Source organism: Trifolium pratense, linkage group LG7 (genome assembly GCF_020283565.1).
Source record: "Trifolium pratense cultivar HEN17-A07 linkage group LG7, ARS_RC_1.1, whole genome shotgun sequence".
In the NCBI taxonomy this organism is placed as follows: domain Eukaryota; kingdom Viridiplantae; phylum Streptophyta; class Magnoliopsida; order Fabales; family Fabaceae; genus Trifolium; species Trifolium pratense.
The window spans coordinates 9,240,062-9,262,457 of NC_060065.1; the positions used below are offsets into that span (position 1 = coordinate 9,240,062).

General features: G+C 34.6%; 2 protein-coding genes across 2 annotated transcripts; both read left to right on the forward strand.

Annotated features, from left to right (window-relative positions):
• Window positions 1-5,313: 5,313 nt before the first annotated feature.
• LOC123895802 lies at window positions 5,314-5,667 on the forward strand. The gene has a single exon (XM_045946287.1). The coding sequence runs from the start codon at window positions 5,314-5,316 to the stop codon at window positions 5,665-5,667; it is 354 nt and encodes a 117-aa protein (XP_045802243.1).
• Window positions 5,668-5,975: 308 nt separating this feature from the next.
• Window positions 5,976-20,895, forward strand: LOC123894817. The gene is made up of 11 exons (XM_045944893.1): window positions 5,976-6,345; window positions 6,552-6,594; window positions 7,305-7,358; window positions 8,271-8,334; window positions 9,140-9,196; window positions 9,396-9,502; window positions 9,619-9,657; window positions 11,015-11,103; window positions 11,200-11,278; window positions 20,219-20,266; window positions 20,390-20,895. The coding sequence occupies exons 1-11, from the start codon at window positions 6,152-6,154 to the stop codon at window positions 20,471-20,473; spliced, it is 858 nt and encodes a 285-aa protein (XP_045800849.1). The 5' UTR covers window positions 5,976-6,151; the 3' UTR covers window positions 20,474-20,895.
• The last annotated feature ends 1,501 nt before the right edge of the window (window positions 20,896-22,396 follow it).

Genomic DNA, 22,396 nt, shown 5'->3' on the forward strand with positions numbered 1-22,396 from the left:
ATTATTCGACGACAGACCGGTCTACTTGTCAGATTGCAGTCAAGCTCCATCATACCAATTTTAAAACATAAAATCTTTAAAAAATTAGATGAAAAAACGAAAAAAATTAGAAGATTGAAATTAGAATAAATTTCATAGATCTAATTAGTTTTAATCAAGACTCCTCGTGTTGGAGAAAGACCTTTTTACGTATAATCCATAGATTAGAAATGAATCCAAGAAGAAAAATGAGATCTTAGAACATTTAAAATGAGACCTCCTTATGTGCTAGAGAGTCAGGATGACTTTGCTAGGCTATTGGGCAGAAAATTCCTGATGGTAACTAGATGGAATGGAAGTCTTTCTAGTTCGAAATCAATAAAATCTATTGGATGATACTTTGAGTATTGTAATCCGATGATATGCTTATAGCGATTTTGTTGGAAAGAGAAAGTGTGTGAAAAAAAAATATTGGTGAATTAAAATAATAGTATAATCGGAAAATAAGATGCAAAAATACATTTTCTTAATTTCTTATTTTTTTCCTAAAAAGTCAAGTAATTTGAAATAGAGGGAGTATTAATTAAGTTTTCATATTTACAACTTACTACTCCCTCCATCCCAAATTATAAGTGAAAAAATAAAAATCACATTATTTTTAAAAATCATATTACTACTCGCTCCCTCCATGCAACTTTCTTGAAAAAAGTTGCATGGAAAGATGTATAAATGATTTTCTTTTTATGGTTTATAACCCTCTAGTTCATAGGGGAAAGGGGTCCTAGTAGTTCAGAGTTCGACCGCGAGGTAAGTAAAGTCTAGCCAATAAATTGTTCCACCTATGAATCAAATCCGGGTTCTCCCGAAATCCGTCTTTTTTAGTGAAGCTCATTAACCACTTGAGCCCAATGACTTGGTTGATATATAAATGATTTTCATTGGCTATTGCTTATTGATAAAAGTGGAGAGAGAGAAAATAAAATGCAATTTATATTTAATTTTATGAGAATAAGTAGAAATAATTCTTTTTTTTGACATAAGGTAGAAATAATTCTTGAAAAAGAGAAATTTTGGTTTTTTTTTCTCTTTTAATTCAGGACAAAAAAATTGAATTTTTTCACCTTATAATTTGGGATAGAGGGAGTATCAATTTAGTTATTGAGTTTAATTTTAGTCCCTAACATATTCTTTAAATGACTAATATAAATGAAATTCAAATAAAATTTAACAAAATTAAACACCTTTTATAATCACAAACTTAGTTAAAAAAGTGTCTTGCTAAAAATCGAAAATTGATTTGATGGTTTACCCAAGTAGTATAATTTTAGGAAATCATATCATATTAATATCATATCATATCATATCATATTCATATCATATCATATCATATTCATATCATCATATCATATCATCATATCATATCATATCATATCATATCATATCATATCATATCATATTATACTAAAAGATGGTAAACTTAGAAGTTCAAAATGGAAACCCTAATGAAACCCTAATTGAATTGGCCAATTGATGATCAATAACTTTGCATAATGTCCAATCATGTTTTGCCAATTTCATCCACTCATATGTTGCCAATTTTCATCCAATGATCATGTTCCATTTGCCTAGGTAGAAGGTCTTGTGCATCCAATGTATTGCTTAGATCATCATATGGAAACATGTATCATCATGCCATTTATGTATCAATCCCATGTGAATATGTCATGTATAGATTGGTCTATCATATCTTCCATGTATCCATGACCAATCAAGAAATCCTTCATCATCCATGTCATGTATGTCTAGCTTACCATCCAACCAAGTCACATTCACAAAGTCAATGTGTTATTGTAGGTTTCTTGGAAATTGTTGCTACTTCATTCACTTCTTTCACAAAGTCAACTATCACACTATGTGACAATTGTGTCTTGGTGATCACTCAAGAAGCTTTCACAAAGTCAATGTGTCATTGTAGGTTTCTTGGAAATTGTTGTTACTCAATTCACTTCTTTCACAAAGTCAACTATCACACTATGTGACAAATGTGCCTTGGTGATCACTCAATCTTCTTCAAGTCAAATGACACCCTAAGTGACAAGTGTAGTGCTTCTACTTCATTCTCTACTATCCATCCATGGTTTTGCATAATACCATTTGCTATGTTTCTCATGTCCTCATTGCATTGCAAGTGTGAGAATTTCATTAGTTTTAAAAGCTTCACTTAGCATCCATCTATCATCTTCACTTTCAAACACTCTATATAAACCCTTTTCAATCAATCAAATACACACTCTAGCTTAACCTTTCATCCACCACCCTCACTCTTATCCACACACACCACACACATCAATTTTCTCTCTCTTTCACAACCTACATCACATTAAATCTCCATCTTCTTCTCAAAATCACCACCATAACCACCACTACCTCTCTCTCTCTCTCTCTCTCTCTCTCTCTCTCTCTCTCACACACACACACACACACACACACATCAATTTTTTCTCTCCCTTTCACAACCAACATCACCTTAAATCTTCATCTTCTTCCCAAAACCACCACCTCCACTACTTCTCTCTAACTTTCTCCATCTCCCCACCTCATTAACCTTTCTAATCTCTCATGGCTTTGAACCATCCCCTCTTCCACAATGATCCATAGTTATGCATACATTTCAAGATGCAAACCTATGAGTTTGAAGATCATAGTGCAAATGTTTTATTTTAGTAGCAAGTTTGTATTTTTATCAACTTACCAAACTAAAGATCATCATGCATGAAGATAAATCAAACTTGCAACTTCAAATAGAGAAAAAAGATTGATGTATCACCATGAACAATTCTAAAATACAATAAGCTTCATCATATCAAGCAACCATGATCACACATGTAATGTGGAATACTAAATAGAAAAAAAAATTCATCTACCCAATAAATTTGCATGCAACATTTTTTTTTTTTGGTGATAAATTGCAGGCAACATTTTAATTAGCATCTAACATTTTCTTTTCTACACCTAAATATCATACCCACTAATTAATAGCAAAAACAATATAGTGCATGCAAGGAAGACTTCATCTGCATCATAATGATTGCAATGAGGATTAAATTTTTAGGAAGAGATAAAAATTATCGATGGCCAATTTTTTCTTCCCATTTTTAACAACCATATGGATATTTAGAGGTTGACCTAGCGCGCAAAAATTAAAAAACTCTACAAGTGGCGCACAGAGATTATAAACCTCTTTATGAGTGGCGTGAAAAAATTTTAAAGTTCTTTATAAGTAGCACGTAAAAATTATGAATCTCTCTATCAATGCTTGGAGGTCGAAGTATCACGCAAAAATTCTAAACCTTCTTATAAGTGGCGCGTAAAAGTTATAAACTTCTCTATCAATATTTCGATGTTAACCTAGCGCGAAAAAATTAATTTAAAAAAAAAACTCTCTATAAGTAGCACACATAAATTATATCCTCTCTATGAGTATGCAAGCATGACCTCTCAATTATAAAAGACTTTGCCCCAAATTGTTGTATTATATATATAATATTTTATGCATAAAACCAAAGCCGTTGGATATTTATCCACCGGTTGCTAAAAATATTTCAACAACTTCACTATCAAGAGAAAACAAAATTATCAATATTTGAAGGTTGAAGTATACATAAAAATTATAACTCTCTCTATACGTACTTAGAAGTTGATAATTTTTACTTAGAGATTTTAACTCTATAAGTGGCGGCACAAATTATAAACCTCGCTATCGGTATTTAGAGGTTGACTTGGCGCGCAAAAATTTAAAAACTCTACAAGTGGCACGCACAAATTATAAACCTCTCTATCGATATTTAGAGGTTGACTTGGCGCACAAAAATTAAAAAACTCTACAAGTGGCGCGCAGAGATTATAAACCTCTTTATGAGTGGCGCGAAAAAAAAATTATAAAATTCTTTATAAGTAGCACGTAAAAATTACGAATCTCTCTATCAATGCTCGGAGGTCTAAGTATCACGCAAAAATTATAAACCTTCTTATAAGTAGCGCGTAAACATTATAAACTTCTCTATCAATATTTTGATGTTGACCTAGCGCGGAAAAATTAAAAAACTCTACAAGTGGCGCGCAGAGATTATAAACCTCTTTATGAGTGGCGCGAAAAAAAAATTATAAAATTCTTTATAAGTAGCACGTAAAAATTACGAATCTCTCTATCAATGCTCGGAGGTCTAAGTATCACGCAAAAATTATAAACCTTCTTATAAGTAGCGCGTAAACATTATAAACTTCTCTATCAATATTTTGATGTTGACCTAGCGTGGGAAAAAAAAATCTCTATAAGTAGCACACATAAATTATATCCTCTCTATGAGTAGCGTGTACAAATTATAAATCTCTCTATCAATATTTGGAGGTTGAAGTATACACAAATATTATAACCCTCTCTATACGTACTTAGAGGTTGATAATTTTTACGTAAAAAATTGTAAACCTCTTTATAAGTAGCACGTAAATTATGAATCTCTCTATCAATACTCGAAGGTCGAAGTATCGTGAAAAAATTATAAACCTTTCTATAAGTAGAGGTTGAAGTATAAACATTTCTATTAAATTTTATACATGTCACAGGTCTTTGAAGGCTCAACTACAAAATTTGATGTGACTGAGCCATCCAACAATATGATAGTTCACTTTTGTATTGTACTTATTATGATTTGATTTTTAAGTTTGTTTGCTCTTTTGGATGTAACCTTTCTATAAGTAGAGGTTGAAGTATAAACATTTCTATTAAATTTTATACATGTCACGGGTCTATGAAGGCTCAACTAGAAAATTTGATGTGACTGAGGATGTAACGATTATGCAATGTACTTCTTGATCCTATTATCAATGATTATATGAATGATTTTAAATTTCATCATCTTAACGTACTACTCATGAAAAGATTTGACCAACTTAGTTTATATTATTTGAGATGCACATCTAAATATTAGAAAATTAAATCAAGTGTGCAGTGTGCTCTTAGGCAAAAATTTAATTTTATACATGTCATGGGTCTTGAAAGCTCCACTATAAAATTCGATGTGATTCTTCACTTGAAATTGTAAGCGTCGAACAATATTATATCACATACACCAATATTATATCATATCGTTTCAGAATTAATGAAATTGTAAGCGAGGATAATTAATGAGTTGAGCCTCCATAGGAATGACTACTTGAAATTGTATGGGGGTGAGGATCGTTTGACTTATATCGCAAATGCACTCTTGCCATCAATGAGAAAGACTAGGAGGCACGATGTTGCATTAATCGAAAAATGGTTAACGTTTTCCGGATATGGGGCATATTGTAGCCACTGTTTTACGTAAAGTTGTCGTGAAATTGACGAAACAAGGAGCATCTGAGACATTTTTCCCATTGCGTGGCATCCCATCATCTAACCCTTCTTCACTAATTATTTGTCTTAGAGCTATCCCCGGTCATTATATCTATGTCAAGTTGAAAGATGATTGTCCGATACCTCCGACGTGCATTCAGTGGAAGAACCATTGTTCCGCGGAAGCTATTATTTGGGAGTCATTTTTTGTTGCTCGGCAGACTAAATTTAATAAACTTATGAAAGGAAAGATAGTCGACAACAAAAAGAATGTCCGGGTTGGTTCTAACTTGAATGATCCAATTGAGCTTTGATTTGTTTGGTAATGATATTACAATTAAATTACCTAATTCCCATATGTTTATGACTAATTTCATTTGCTCATAGTATCCATGATTGATATATATAATGATGCTTCCTCGAAATGATTTTCGTATGTTCATGACTAATTTCATTGGCACGTTGCATCCATGATTGATATACACATGATGCTCCGCCTAACCCGTGCAACGCACGGGCAGCCATCTAGTTAAAATATAAAATAAATTGTAAAAAAAAAATTAAAAAATAAATTGTTACTATTTCATTGCAGGTTGGATTAATAAGCATGAAAAGTAGAAAAAACGCATTTGTCCTGAACACATACACACACAAAGCGAGTACGATTTGTTCCTTCTTCCGTCACAGGTAGATATAACCGCAATCTCACGCCACGCTTCTACTACAAACCCTTTCTAAAACTCAACTAAGCATGAGATTCAAATAACCGTCTTCTTGTTATCATCACACCTTTCAACAATGGCATTGGTAGCTGCCGAACAAATCTTCATCACCATCATCATCACCACCGTTGTTGCACTTTCATCGTCTTTCAGCTCAGCAACACCTACCACTGCTTGTCAATTCAATTTTCGCGACGGAAACAAGCTTTACAATTACACTCTCTCTTCTCCTATTCCTAACTTCCCTCATGGCATTCTCAGCGAAGACGGGTCCATCCTCTCTCTCTCTCTCTCTCTCTCTCTGATCTACACTCTATCTGTCAATTTATTTATTTGATCAATTTTAGGTTAATTTGATTTCTTCACCATTCATTGATTCAATTATTATAGAAACATTTCAGGGATTATTGTAAATACTGTGATAATTATGTGATTTTCACACAAATTTTCATTTTTGTTTTGATTTGGGTTTGTAGGTTTTACAAAGTTTCAGTGAACCAGACCACTCTTTGGTTTCAGGTTGGCTCCATCAGGTCACGCTTATTTCTTTGATTTCTGATAACTAGTAACACTTCACTGATTAGTAATCATATTTTAGCTGCCATCATTCATAAACATAGATTAAGGTATATGTGATTGTGAAGTCATTTTTTTAATATACTTTTAGGTTTTTTGTAAATATAGGTACTATATGTGAAATCATTTTTTTAATATACTTTTAGGGTTTTTGTAAGAGGAAATTTGTTTCATAATATTGGGCCTTCAATGATTAAGGTTCTTCATCTACAAATAAAGTCATTATAAACTTGTATGTGTTTGTGGAGAAGTTAAATTGAAGAGCTTTTAAAAATCTGAGATGCAGAAGCTAATTTTAACTCGTATGAGAAGTTATTGTTGAGGAAAAAAATTGTAGTTATTTTGGGATTCTTTTCATCTTTCTTTTTCCACAAGTGTTTATAGAAAACATTATCCAAATTTATTCTATATTAGGTTCGTTTTTTTTTTTTTTTTTAAGGTTCATGCTACTGGGTACTAGTTAAGGAACCAAATTTTGTTCCTTAACAAGTGCCCCAGGGGCATCGGTTAGCATTTTCCTTTTTTTAAATATGCAATTTCAAGCTCTTTGGTATGAATAGCGCAACATTTGGTTTTATAGGGATTATAGCATTAATGTATCTTCATGCCAAATAGATCTATAATTGAATTTTGTGTATTGGTTGTTTGAGCAGCTTTGCGATGGAATGATTTTCAATCACGACCCTCCAAAATGTGCTGACTGCTGGGTAAATGAATCTTTTTTCTTGGAAAACTATTTTCTTTTTATTGATCAAATAGCCTATAGTTATCAAGAATCTGCCGTGCTATCAAATTTGTATTTTATAGATATGAAATATGATGATACTTTAGTCTTTGTAACTAATTCTACATTGGATGAAATTCATGATATTATAAAAGGGATACTTGACGAAATTACAGGAATTTCAAATAGATATATTTGCTACATGTAACATATCTTGAATATAATGTTTCCTGCCTTCTTTTCAATACAAGTTTCTTCCCTAGGAGTTATTTTCTTCTGTATTTATCCATCATTTTTTAGCTTCTTGAGGAATAGTAGAGCAAAAATCATTTATGAATCTGAGATTATAGGTGATAAACCCATTGTAGATATGAAGCCCAACACAACACATCCACACTTCTCACACAAGATACACACTTAGACCAGAAATCCATATAATATCAGTTAAGGTGTAAATTGTAATATATATGGAAAATAACTAATAGATAACTATGAATCAAGCATGATATGTCATCATAATGACACAGTAATAATGCATTGTAGATGATCCAAAAATGAAGATGGTTGGAAATTCTATTTGGTTCAGTTTACTATTAAATTAACAATTAATTGGTCTAGTACATAGGGTCATGTTAACATGTGCACCGAGGGCACATGTTAAGCTACCTAAAAAGGAAATATAGCATTTAATGATACAAAATATTTAATGTTTAAAGAGTTGAATTTACAAACTTAACATTTAATGTTTACCACATTTAATGCTTCAAAAAAAAAATGTTTACCACATTTATCTTCTTAACATGTGCCTTTGGTGCACATGTTAACATTCTCCTATTTTCTATTCCATAATTTTACAAAACTTTCTAATTATCTCATCGTTGTATGTATGCTTTAGGACTGTGGAGGGCCAACACGTTGTGGGATGGAGTGCAGTGCACTCGTGGCAAATAAAATTGGAGGTATAATTCCCCACACCTTTTCTCCCATTTACTTGCCTCTAAAAAATTCTGCCTACTGTATACTGCTTTTTGCTTGTGGTAGCTATGACAGATGCGAACAATTCTTCTCTGCTTGGTTTTTAATTGTTGTAACTTACAATTGTACCCAGTTACACATTATGAGTGGAATAGGATGATTTAGTGCCTGTGTGTCGTTGGCATGAAATTTCTGATATTGCAAAAATTGCTTCATCTAGAAGCATTCTTTTTAGATCACTGTTAAAGAAAGATGCAATTCAGATCATTTTTGCTTATGGTTTCTGTTGCTAGCAGAACCTCCAAGTAACTTTTTTTTTTTTTTGAAGAAGCTAAATTAGCCCACCCAAATTGGCGCCAAGAACCTCCAAGTAACTGATTCTCTTTCACAGTAAAAAATAGATTCAACTGCTGCATCAATCAAATTAGGTTGCCTGAAGTACTTTTATAAACTTAAAAGCCATTTATTTATGCAACAGATAAACTTAACTGATTTTTGTAGCTCCTTACTCTTATAGAAATACAAATCGTTCTTTCCTGCTCTTGCACTCTCATTAAAACATCAGAAGAATTGTGATTATTACTTCATATATGATGTAAAGAGTTTGTTGTATGTTCTACGTACCATTCATCATCAATTGGGCAGAGCTGTAGTTCAAAGAAATACAAACTTGGGAAAACCATTTAAATTTTCTAATAAATAAACAATATCCAACTGAAGTCAAATTTTGTTTGTTTCTCAGTGTGAAACTTAGGAGAAAATGGTCATCTAACAGAGTGATAAATGCAGGTTATCATGTATGCGCAACCATAGGAAGTGACCCAAATATTGACATTGATGTTATTGGTAAGACCAATTCAATTATCTGTTTATGATATTTTGGCTTGTTCAAAAAAAATTTATCTGTTTATGATTTTTGGTTTATTTCAATTGTTATTTTATTTTATTAATTTCAAGTGCCTTCATTTTCGCTCAAATTTGTGTTCCTTGTATGTTGTTATGCATTATGGTTCAACTGATTTTGAATAATGCTTCCTGATGGCAGATAAGAAAAATCCCCACATTGGTGTCATTGTTAAAATGTCAAGCGGCGGCGTCAAGTACAACTGCTCTCTGGCTGTGTCTGTGCTTTGCGATTTAAATGGAGTACAAGTAAGGTTTTCATTATTTCCTTTCCTCCCATGTTTCTAATTGATTAAACTGGATATTATAGAACTAATGCTTGGTTGAATTGTTTCATATTTTCTTTACCAATCTTCTGCCTACAGGCACCACAAACACTGGAGAGATCAGGGGATTGTAATTATGTGAGTACCTGTTATCGGGATTTTATTTAATTTTATTTTATTTCCAGGCACATTGTTTGCTATTTTATGATGTAGATTTCCGATGTCCTACTTAAGTTATTTTATCTAGATGCAGTATATGTTTCTTATTTTGTGAACTGAAAAATTGAAGATCAATGACATTTGTTGAAATAATAGGAAGTGCTGAACTTGGATTATTGAATTGACAAAGGACATGATTGAATTTATCAGCTATTTCTATTCATTTAGGTTACATGTGGAAATTTCGTAGTTTTATCAACATGTATAGCTGTCGATTTATATGGCCTCTCAAAACTTGGCCCAGCCTACATTTTGGGTGTTAGGAACCCAAATTAAGAGAGCAAGAATAGTATTATTAGGGCCTGTTTGATTCCCTTCTCAAAAACAGTTTTTTAGTTTTTAAAAATTAAAAACTAAAAAACTTGATTGGTAATCCAATTTTCCAAAAGTGTTTTCAAAAACTGTTTTCTGTTTATCAGTTTTTAAAACTAAAAAAGTAAAACAGGTTCAAGAAGATTTGTTTTTCTCTTTTTAAAAACAGTTTTCCAAAACAGTTTTATAAAACACATTTTAAAAACTAAAAACCAAAATTGTTTCAAACATGCCCTTAATGATTAAAAAGAAACTATTACAGAGATGGAATCCATATAATCCCAGAGCAAAGCTCCTCAAAGGAAGAAAGAATTCCTCTTTGCCCAACCCTAAGGTTCTAACAGAACAAGATGATAAAAAGATACCCCATTATTCTATCATCCATCCTATATAACAAACTACCCCCCTTCTTTGTCTCTCTCGTTACTAACTTTCCCTTCCCAGTGGGCCTCGACAATTTGGGCCTACAAGTCCCTAGAAGATACCTATTAGGGGCCAAAGATTCCAATGCTAAAAGAACCCCCACTCAAGTAATCCCCTAAGACAAAAGGCTTCCAAAATTGAAGTTCTGGATGTTGCTTATGGATGACTAGAAGATTGTTTGATTATACAGAATTGCTGTACAGAGCTATGCTAATTGCTAGCAAAGCTCCCAGCTCTAATATACAACACAGGGAGTCTTTTCTTATGTCTTCAAACCATTTTTTCTCAAAATGAAGAAAACTAGACACATATCATTCATTTCTCTGCATCAATACACATTCCACTTTTGTTCAAAATAAAAAAGACTAGACAGAAGGTATATAATTTATTCCCCTGCATCGATATACATCTTAGGTAAAATGATAATAAGAATGCCGGATAGGAAAAAGACTAAAACAGGAGGGTAATATGAAGTTGATATGAATTTAAAGCCCAACACAATTAATTGTTACTTTTTATTGTAACCCTGTTTCTTAAGCAGGCTACAGAGCTAAAGCATCCATCTGGTTGTGCTATGATTGTAAATGTCCACGGGAGTGGATGGGGGTGGTTTGGCACTTTGCTTATTATGTAAGTATTTTACTGTCTTACCTGGCTTTTTGACTTTTGTAAGGGGTTCTAATTCGTCTAAATTACTAATATTTGTTTCATCTTATCTCATTCCAGTCTTCTATGCCTTTTTGCTGTGTATCTACTGGCTGGTGTAGTTTATCGATATTTCTTCCTCAAGATTCGCGGTATAGAAGTATGTTCTCACCTTTCTTTCTTGTGTACATGTCTTTTTCTGATAGGAGTATACATGCCTTTTTTTATTTGTGACACTTAAGTTGTGTGAATTGTCTACTTCATAATTTTTTCTTATACTTGCTCTGATTTCGAAGTGAAAAAGGAAAGAAGGAACCCTTTTCTGTTAGTCATTTTTTGTCCTTTTCCATTGTCCTAAAGATAGTTTGAATCAGAACTGTATGCTGTAAAGATCCTGTCCATAGTTAGCTGAGGATTCATTTGTTTGTCATAGATGATTACTTAACTTTCACTGCTAAATATTTCTGCATTTCATGCTGAAACTCTTATTACTATTTCTTCCTTTGAAGAACGGATACTTGATAAATGGGTACGGCCTGGATATATGTTAACATAAAATTTATAAAAAAATATACATGTTCTATATATATATAGGGGAACTATCAAATGAGAGGACTCCTTAAAATAAGAGATGAGAGGAATGAATAACAGCCTTTTGATCAAATTCAAAATCAACGGATCACATTAAAAGGTGCACTTTAAATTGCACATGCTTTTAGTACTTCTTTTTCCACACTTTTTTCCACGCACCTCCTTCCTTCCTCCCAATCTCTTCACCTTCTCTGTTTTCTCTCTCTCTCTCTCTCTCTCAAATGCAATAGCCAATAGTCATATTCCCTGATTCTTCTTCTTTCTTTGTACTAATTTTAATTCTCAGCTTTGTACCTAATTTAAGCTAATTTTAATCTTCTAGTTTTTATTGGTAATTTTTTAAGCTTCATTTTGTTTGGTGGCTAACAAGAAAAACAAGAAAAGAGTTGAAACGTGGTTTGTTTTTAGAAAGAGCTATCTTCAACAATTTGGGGATAAAGCTCTTGGACAGAGTTAATGGTTTCAGTGTGAATCGTTGTCGACACAGTTGGATTAGAAAGGGTGTGATTAATTTTAATAGAAAATTATAGCTTGTTCAATCAAATACCTTGCCCAAGAACGAGAAGTCAAATTGGTGTATGAGACTTTGAGTGGTACAATGAATTTGGTTTGAGTAATGAAACATGAATCAAAATTCCAGATCTAACAATATAATCCTAATTGGTTATTTGAATTATTTCATAATTACCCTGGTCGAAAACATGTATGTTTCAATTTTTAAATTTGGAAAAACACATATACAGATCGTGGCTGGGTTGATATTGTTGGTATTGAATCAACTCAAGATTTTGGCTGTTCTTATCCTTCAATATTTGTTCAACTTGGTCCCAGAGAGAGAGAGCTTGTGGTGTGGTTTGTAGAGAGGAATTACATGGAAGAATCAAGTAATTGGCAGATCTTGCGGCATTTAGCGGAGAGAATAAAAACAAGCTTCCATGGAGAAAAGCAAACATTCGTATGAGAGAGAGTCACGAGAGAAGATGCATAGGCATAGGAGTTGAAAAGATTACACTACAATTATGAAAATTAAAGATCACAATAAAGATTGATCCAAGGGTTCTCATTTAATCCTCTCACCCTCTCATTTTAAAATCCCTCTCACTTGAAAGTTCCCCTATATATATATATATATACACATTAATCGGTAAAAATTGAAAAAACATACCTGTGAGTGTGATCATAACAAAAAGTGCGGAGATATATTTTTTTCGGTGGCTTCTAGGGTGAGGGCTCTAACAAGTCCCTCACCGCCGTGAACCATCATTAAGAGTTGTTGGTTTATGTTAAAAATATGTGAGAATGCTATAATAATTTTATTCCTCAGCTCAAGGCTGGTATTTATAATAAAAGTACAACTGGCTATCTCCTTGATTTAGGAGAAATAAAAGGAAATAATGTTATGTTTAGAATCTTCTAAAAATAAGAAATTAGGAAACTAAATATATTCCAACACCCCCCCTCAAGTTGGTGCATAGATATCTATCATGCCCAACTTGCCTATCAAATGCTCAAAGGTGGGTCTTGCCAAACTTTTGGTTAAGATATCTGCAGTTTGTTGACTTGAAGTTACAAAAGGCAAACATATGATTCCAGCATCCAACTTCTCTTTTATGAAATGTCGATCAATCTCAATATGCTTGGTTATGAGCTATGCTAATAGCAACTTTACTGTCAGAGTACAATTTCAACGGAAGCTCAATTTTCATCTTAAGTTCTTCTAAGACTTTATGAATCCATAATCCTTCACAGATACCTTGAGCCATAGCTCTAAACTTAGCTTCTGCACTACTTCTTGCTACAACTCCTTGTTTCTTGCTCCTCCATGTCACAAGATTACCCCAAACATAGGCATAATATCCAGAGGTTGATCTTCTATCAGTAATTGAACCTGCCCAATCTGCATCGGTGAAGATAGACACATTTCTTTCATTAGTCTTCCTGAAAAATAATCTATTTCCGGGAGTTGCCTTTAAATATCTCAATATCCTATAGACTGCCTCAAGATGTTCCTCAAAAGGAGAATGCATAAACTGGCTTACTACACTAACTGAGAAAGCAATGTCTGGTCTGGTGTGTGACAGATAAATTAATTTCCCAACCAATCTCTGGTATCTTCCAGTATCAACAGGAACACTACCTTTTTCCCAAAGTTTTGCATTAGGATCCATGGGGGTATCTGCCGGTCGACATCCACTCATTCCTGTTTCTTTCAATAAATCTATGATGTATTTCTGCTGGGAAACAACAATACCATCTTTTGATCGAGCAACCTCCATACCAAGAAAATATCTCATGGATCCCAAGTCCTTGATTTCAAAGTCTATTGCTAATTTCTCTTTTACTCTTCCCATTTCAACTGTATCATTTCCAGTAAGAACAATATCATCGACATAAACAATCAGGACAGCTATTTTCCCATCTCGGGAGAACTTTGTGAACAAGGTGTGGTCAGCCTGCCCTTGAACGTACCCTTGTTTCTTCATGTACTGAGTGAATTTTTCAAACCAAGCTCTAGGAGATTGCTTTAATCCATACAAAGACTTATTTAGTTTGCATACATTTGATCCAAACCTGTCTTCAAAACCAGGAGGAATGTCCATATATAGTTCTTCTTCTAAATCACCATTTAGAAAGGCATTCTTAACATCTAACTGATGTAGGGGCCAATCCAGGTTAGCTGCAACAGATAAGAGAATTCTAACAGTATTCAATTTAGCAACAGGAGCAAATGTCTCTGAGTAGTCTATACCATAGGTCTAAGTAAACCCCTTAGCTACCAATCGAGCCTTATACCTTTCAATTGACCCATCTGAATTATACTTCACAGTAAAACACCCATTTGCATCCAACCGTCTTCTTCCCATCCGGTAGTGTCATAACACTCCAAGTTTTGTTCTTTTCAAGGGCTTTCATCTCCTCAAGTACAGCTTCCCTCCACTTTGGAACTTCTAGAGCAACCTGTACATTTTTTGGAATTTCTACACTAGACAATTTTGAGGTGAAAGCAGAAAATGAAGAAGACAATTTTGAATATGATATGAAATTAGACAAGGGATGTTTAGTGCAAGATCTAACAGGTTTTCTGACAGCAACTGGATCATCTATATCGGGATACAAGATACGACTCTCAGAAACTGAGATAGACTTACCTTTTCGGTTTTTAGGAGGCTGATCATTCCCCGGTTCAGATTCATGACACTGTTGAGATGTGGACTCATCACTTTCTTTGTGATTCTTTCTCACAAAAACCTTTCCTTTCCAAATGTTGTTTTCTACTTCAAACCTATTCTCTTTAGGTGACTCACTACTTTGTGGCATTTCAATTAGATTATCATTTTTACTTTCAAAATTCTCATGGTTTTCTTCATGAGGGAATGTAGGCTCAGATTCACCAAGTTCCTTACTCATAACAGGAGCAGGTTCAGATAAAGAATCATGGCCATTTTCTGTTGGTGCAAAACTATAAGTCTTAGAACTTTCTGATTCAGGCAAAGATAAATTATTAAAAAAACTCATGTCCTCGGTTTGAAACGAGTCTTCCTTTAAATTCCCCCCCCTGAAGATGAGTATCATCAAAAAAATATTTGTTTTCAAAGAATGAAACGTCCATAGTGACATACATTTTCTTGTTTTTTGGATCAAAACATTTATATCCCTTCTGGGTTGGGGAGTATCCAACAAAAACACATTTTATAGCACGTGGTTTAAGTTTTCCAACATTCTTATGTTCATTTACAAAGGCTGTGCAACCAAAAACTTTTAATGTCAAATCATTTGAAACACGAGTACTAGGAAAACATTCTTTGAAAGTATCAATTGGAGTTTGAAAATTGAGAACTTTTGAAGGCATTCTGTTAATTAAATAGGCAGCAGTCAAAACCGCTTCACCCCACAAATAGTTTGGTACTTTACTTGAGAAAAGTAAAGCTCTAGCTACCTCCAATAAATGTCTATTTTTTCTTTCTGCAACTCCATTTTGTTGGGGAGTATTAGGACATGAACTTTGATGTATATTTCCATTTTTAAGAAAAAAATCACTCAAATTAGTGTTAAAATATTCTTTGCCATTATCACTTCTAAAGACTTGAATATTAGTTTGATATTGGTTTTGCACCATTGTACAAAAATCTTTTACAGCCTGACAAACATTAGATTTTCCCTTTAACAAGTACACCCAACATACCCTTGAATGGTCATCGATAAAGGTGATAAACCATTTCTTAAGAGATAGTGTACTTGTACGGTTAGGGCCCCAAACATCACTGTGAATAATAGAAAAATGTTTTGATGATTTGTAAGGCTGTATTGCAAAATGGGAACGATGATGTTTCGCAAATTCACATGCTTCACATTTAAACAAAGAAATATCCTTATTACGAAATAACTTTGGAAACATGTGTTTTAAATAGGGAAAACTAGGATGACCTAATCGTAAATGCCATAACATAATATTGTCATCATGATTATTCAAAACAGAAAAAGACTCAAAGCAGGAACTTATTATTTCAGAAGGTAGTTGTGATGAAGATCCAATGTCAAAGTAGTAGAGTCCTCCACTCTCCTCAGCGCTGCCAATCATCTTTCCCGAGTTCAAATCCTGAAAGACACAATGAGATCGGAAAAAATTAGTTTGACAATTTATATCTTGGGCTAACTTACTAACGGACATTAGACTACAGGACAAGTTTGGAACATGAAGGACATTTTTAAGAGTTAACATTGGAGACAACACAACTGACCCTTTGCCGGCAATGGCTGAAAAAGAGCCATCTGCGACTTTTATTTTTTGATTACCTGCACATGGACTATATGAAGAGAACAAAGTGGATTCACCTGTCATGTGATCAGAGGTACCTGAATCTACTATCCAAGTATGATTGGGACTGACACTAAGAAAAACAGAGTTACCTTTTGTTACTACAGAGCAAGAGGGAGTTTGAAACTCGAGGAGTTTGAACAGTTTCTCTAGTTGTTCCGTAGTGAATGGACCCTGAGTTGAAGTAGATTGTTGTCCTTGATCAGAATTACTTGTTTGGAATGCACGACCACCTTTCTTCTTCTTCCAATTAGGAGTCCAGTTAGGAGGTTTGCCTTTGAGCTTCCAACAATCTTCACGCGTATGCCATTCGCGGTTGCAGTAATCACATCGAGGAACTTCGTCTGGTTTTTTTCCTTCGTAGGGGTTTCTAGTTGCCAAAGCTGAGCCTTCAGATTCAGAGCTGCGAGGTGTCTTCCCCATCATAATTCCTTGTCGTGCCTCCTCCCTTTTTATTTCTGCAAAGGTCTCACGAAGAGTTGGCAATGGAACCTTTCCCAAAACTTGACCTCTTACCTCATCAAGGTCTTTATTCAGCCCAGCGAGAAACATGAACACACGATCATTCTCTTGCCTCTTTAGAAATAAAACACTATCTTCTGCGCATTTCCAATTGTCATCATAACAAAGATCCAACTCTTGCCACAAGGTCAGAAACTCATTGTAATAAGTAGTTACATTCCGGTCACCTTGCTTAGCATGCCATAATCGTGACTTTAAACCAAAGATTTGAGAGGCGTTTTGGATATTAGAGTATGTTTCCTTAGCAGCTTCCCACACATCCTTTGCTGAAGGCAAAATCATGTAAGGCTTGCCTATGCCAGTTTCCATAGTGCTTACTAACCAAGCAATAATCATTGGAGTTTTCAGACTTCCATTGTTGGTGAAGTGGGTCTCCTTGTGCCGGTTCAGCGAATGCTCCCGTCAAAAAACCAAGTTTTCCTTTGCCATCCAATACCAAGCGAACAGTTTGGGCCCATTGATTATAGTTATTCCCGTTCATCTTAGGAATATCGACCTTGAGGGAGGAACCCTCCTTGTCTTTGAAGCCTGTGTGTTGAAATCTCTGTCACCATAAACAGTTTTATTCCTGTTTTCGTTGTTTCCGCCATTACCGCCACTGTTAGCGATAAAGTCTGGTATCCCACCACCACGGCCACCACCGTCTCCGCGGCCAGCTCCGTCTACGCGGCCACCTCCTCCGTTTCCGCGGCCAGCACTTGCTGGTTGGCCATCGTTATTGACTGAGGATCCGGTATAGGCCTGGCCTAGGGAAGGCCACTTGTTGTAGTCGGCCATGAGAGGCTAAACCGGTATGGGAATGGGTCGGGTAAAAGAACGGGTCGAACAGAAATTTACGGTAGCACTCTAACCCTAACCTAGGTCTCGTCTCTCGTGATACCACGTTAAAAATATGTGAGAATGCTATAATAATTTTATTCCTCAGCTCAAGGCTGGTATTTATAATAAAAGTACAACTAGCTATCTCCTTGATTTAGGAGAAATAAAAGGAAATAATGTTATGTTTAGAATCTTCTAGAAATAAGAAATTAGGAAACTAAATATATTCCAACAGTTTAATAAGTTCTACGAGATCTTACAGTGAACTCTTCACACTAGATTTTTTCTTTTTTGACAATTTTTTTCTCCCTTACCTTCCCCATTTCCCTACATCACTGGGTTTGCAACCAAATATCAAGACACATCAAAACTTGGATTACTCTCAACAATGGACCTTACCTTCCCCCTTTTCCCTACATCACTGGGTTTGCAATCAAATTATTCAGACACATCAAAACTTGGATTACTCTCAACAATGGAAAAACGATTGCAACGGCATCAAGCAAACCTGGAAGGGTGGTAAATTTGCATCCGGTAGAGCGGATCCCCGTGGGGATTGCCCCGTTCGGAGCTCCGAAAACAAAGATTTTATCCGCGTGGGGATGGGAATGGAGGCAAAAATCCCCCCCGCAGGCACTTTGGGGCGGGGATCGGGGACGAAGCATCCGTCCCTGCGGATTCCTCGAATCCGTCCATATATACACTATATATTATTATTAGTATGATTATTAGTAGCCAAATGTTTTTGCAATGTTTTTAGTATGATTATTAGTCCATTCCCCGAACTGCCATACTTTGCTATGAAATACTTTGGCCGTTAGGTTTTGTATAATTATTAATAGCCAAATGTTTTTGCAATGTTTTTTTGGTTATGAATGCATTATGTGTTGTTTTTATTATTTAAAAAAGAAAGATGCAAAATAATTGTTTTTTTAAATAAGACAGAAAAAATAACGTCGTACTACTGTCATAATTTGACCGAAAAATATAGAAATTTGTTATTATTTGATATCCGTGGATCTCCGCGGGAACCGTGGGGATCTTTGGGGATGGGGATGGGGACAAATATTCCCCCGTGGGGACGGGGATGGAGGCAAAATCTCCCCCGCTTGCACTTTGGGCCGGGGAACGGGGAAGCTTCCCCCGCACATTCCCTGCCCCGTTGACATCCCTATTGGAAGTGAACCTGGGATTGTACATGGGGTTGCTTCACTCACCAAACACCGGATGAGGCAGCGGGACTCGTCAGAGAGGAATAAGAAGATAGGGGAGTGATGTCGGTGGGATTGAAGGCTGTGGAGAAGAGGGAGGACCGCGGACGGCATCAGAGAAGGATTATATTTTAGGAAAGTGACTGTGGTGGATGGTTGCAGGAACAAACAACAACTTCGATTTTAATTCTGATGTAGGTGGGGTTCAACCAAGCAGAGCCAAAGTTTCCTCTCAAAGTTTATGTCACTATTTTATTTTTCTGCAGATTTTTGGGTAGAGGAAAAAAAATTATTTTGTGTCAAAAATAAAAAAAACAAATTATTTGGTATGATGAATGAAGCACAAGATCCCATAGAACTACTTATTTCAATGGCCAGTTGTCATTTGGTACACCATGAACCACTTAATTGGTGGTTCACCTTAGACACCGAACTGAACTAAGAGCGCTTTATTTTCATAAATAATTTTTTGTGACCCCAATACATCTTGCATGCATAATATAATTCATGTATAATAAATAAGCCGCACCATATCTTTCTCTTGTCTTTATATTTTTTTCCCTTTTCTTTATAAACATATCACTAATGTATTTCTTCTCTAACCAATTGCTTGCTATTTACTGTATAATACTAAATTGTATCATTTTCATCATCCAAAAAAGCGTGGCTTTCGAGTCTAATGTACCAAGAGACAACTTGACCCCAATATCCCCCACCATCATGTCTGTTTTTTTATATCCTCAAAGAATTAATAAAGGAGTATGTACTGCAATTCTTCTCACAACATGATGCAGAACAAGGCTCAGTTTTTTTAGCTATATTAAATGTATTGACGAGGTATCCCAAAAACATTGGTTGATATTTTTCTTTTGAAAAATTTAAAATTTTGGAGGACACTTTTGGATACGTATCTAGGAGTATCATACATGTATTGGTATTGGATAACCAATAATTTTGCAATTTTGGGTTGGAAACTGATTCTTGATTACACTCGGGCATTCTGTTACTAAATTTGTTCATCACGGTGTATACTGTTATCACATGTCAATCCTTCAGTCACTTTTTGAGCACTGTAAAGCAATGTTGTGGGATTTTTTGACAATTAGGACTGAGATATTTCTTCTTTGACCTTATTCTTCAGGTCATCCCTAACTTGGACTTCTGGATCAGCTTGCCTAGGAGAACACAGGTATTCTTTCCCACGAATTCTTCAATTTTAGTATTTTCATTCTGGCAGTAGATTAATAAGTTTTTAAGAAGGCTAGGAGTTGAGTTCTTTGTATAACCTTTGTATTTTGCCGTGTCTTTGCAGAGCATGTGCTCATCTTTGGTTAGAAAGTTTAAGGGGCCGCCGTCTGAAGGTCACCGGAGCACCTATTCTGCTGTAAACTTCTGAGATTACATTTTTTATTCTGGATGTATGTGGTGAATTCATTTTGGATTATCTCACAAGTGATGATGAGCATGCTGCAGAAAACTGCATTTCAGATACCCTACCGGTCAGCTCTGATGCTTCCTTGATATGAAACATTCTGCAGAAATTTGTAATTCTTGTTGACTCTCCTTCCATGAATTAAGTAGTTGACATTCTTTTATCTATCTCTCTGAAAGAAAATGAGGAGGGTGAGGAAGAGAAAGAAACATATAAAACAAGAAAGTCTAGTATGATATTCATGGGAAAAATGCATATACTGGAGCTAATCCAATAATTTTGGTTGACATCTGTTAGTTGATAATCAGGTAGTTGAGTGAACTTGTTTTCTTGTAACTTGTTTGTTACCTTGACCATTAATTCATTATTGTTTTCCATTTTCTCCACTTTCAAGGTTTGATTCACCTTTTCACCCCTGCTAAATCAGATTTCCATTTCTAGTTATTTCACATATATGGATTAGGCTGGGTCTGTCTTTGTGCTGTTAGTTTTCTACCATGAAGCTCGAGTATGCATAAAGGAAATGTCAACTTCAGTTGCCAGCTTCAATCTTGTCTTGAGCCAATCCCGATACCATTTTACTCTTTCCGGCAAGCGCTTAGGTATAAATTTATATAAAGCTATTTTTATAGCACAAAATTGTTTTTGTATATGCATGCTATGTGTTGTTTTTGGAGAACTTATAAAAATAAGTTGAGAAAAGCTTACAAAAATGTCAAAAATTGTTTTTATAAGTTCCATAAAACAATCTTACAAAATTTATATTTTTAAAAGATGTTTCACTTTCACCAAGAACAGAGTATCTAATGATAATGGTATGAATATATATCGAGACTTTTAAGCCTAGTTTATGCGAGATTGTGACCTCAAACTATCACGAACTACTTCTAAATCAAACTCAATCGTGTATATACAGTATATAGTATGATAATAACAACATAATGTATGGCACATGCACTCATGAAATGCTTATGCACTCATTTTATGAATGCACTGAATCCTGGTCCCAGCTGCAGCTGTATATATAACAAATAAATAAATTAATAGATACAAACAATCGTACCCTCCAGAGTTCAAATTATTCCCGTGTATATGTTAGAATTAATATCAACATTAGTAAGTCAATTTGAAATGTAACGTGACCTGACACCTCATAATCACCTTACTACACCTAATTTGTGAAAAAATAATCACCTTACAAGGTCCAAAGCCTCATTCATGAATCATGAATTCCAAAAAAAAAAAAACCAGATCTATTTCGTTTCTTTTTTATTTTATTTTTACAAGAACCAGATCTATTTGTCGATATGTACCTCCTTTTTGTTTATTTGACAACTACATCATTAACATAATAATAATAATAATAATAATAATAATAATAATAATAATAATAATAATAATGAATCAATTAAAGTAATAAGAGTCTTGCTCTTTTTAAGCATGTAGTTAGAGGTTTTGTTTCTTGTTCACGCATATGAAAAAATTTGATTGGGAAAGGAGAATCCATGTTGTGTGCCCTATAGGTTTTCCGACGAAGATTAATCATCGATAACGGTGGTGGAAATTTTGTACAAATATCACAATAACCCCCCAAAAAAGCCATCATTAACATTATTTGCAACATCGACTTCCTCACACCTTTAACATGTTGTTCATTGTCAGGAGCTTCCAGACTTCAAAGTACGGACATTACTTTGTTTAGGATGTCATTTTTTATGTTTTTAAGCACGCATGAGTATCTGTGAAGAAAGAGACGCCTGTAAACTTCTTGATTGACCCACTGAAGGAGAAATCTACATTGAGGCTGATCGATGTTCTGGTGTACGGCTGGATAGGAGGGAAACATGCATGTGTGGATTTGATTGAAGTTTCTCCACTCGTGGGATT

Coding starts and splice junctions, on each gene's coding strand:
- LOC123895802 (XM_045946287.1), top strand. CDS start 5,314: ATGGGGCATATTGTAGCCACTGTTTTACGTAAAGTTGTCGTGAAATTG.
- LOC123894817 (XM_045944893.1), top strand. CDS start 6,152: ATGGCATTGGTAGCTGCCGAACAAATCTTCATCACCATCATCATCACC. Junction 9,503..9,618: donor GCGATTTAAATGGAGTACAA/GTAAGGTTTTCA, acceptor TTCTGCCTACAG/GCACCACAAACACTGGAGAG. Junction 9,658..11,014: donor GATCAGGGGATTGTAATTAT/GTGAGTACCTGT, acceptor TTTCTTAAGCAG/GCTACAGAGCTAAAGCATCC.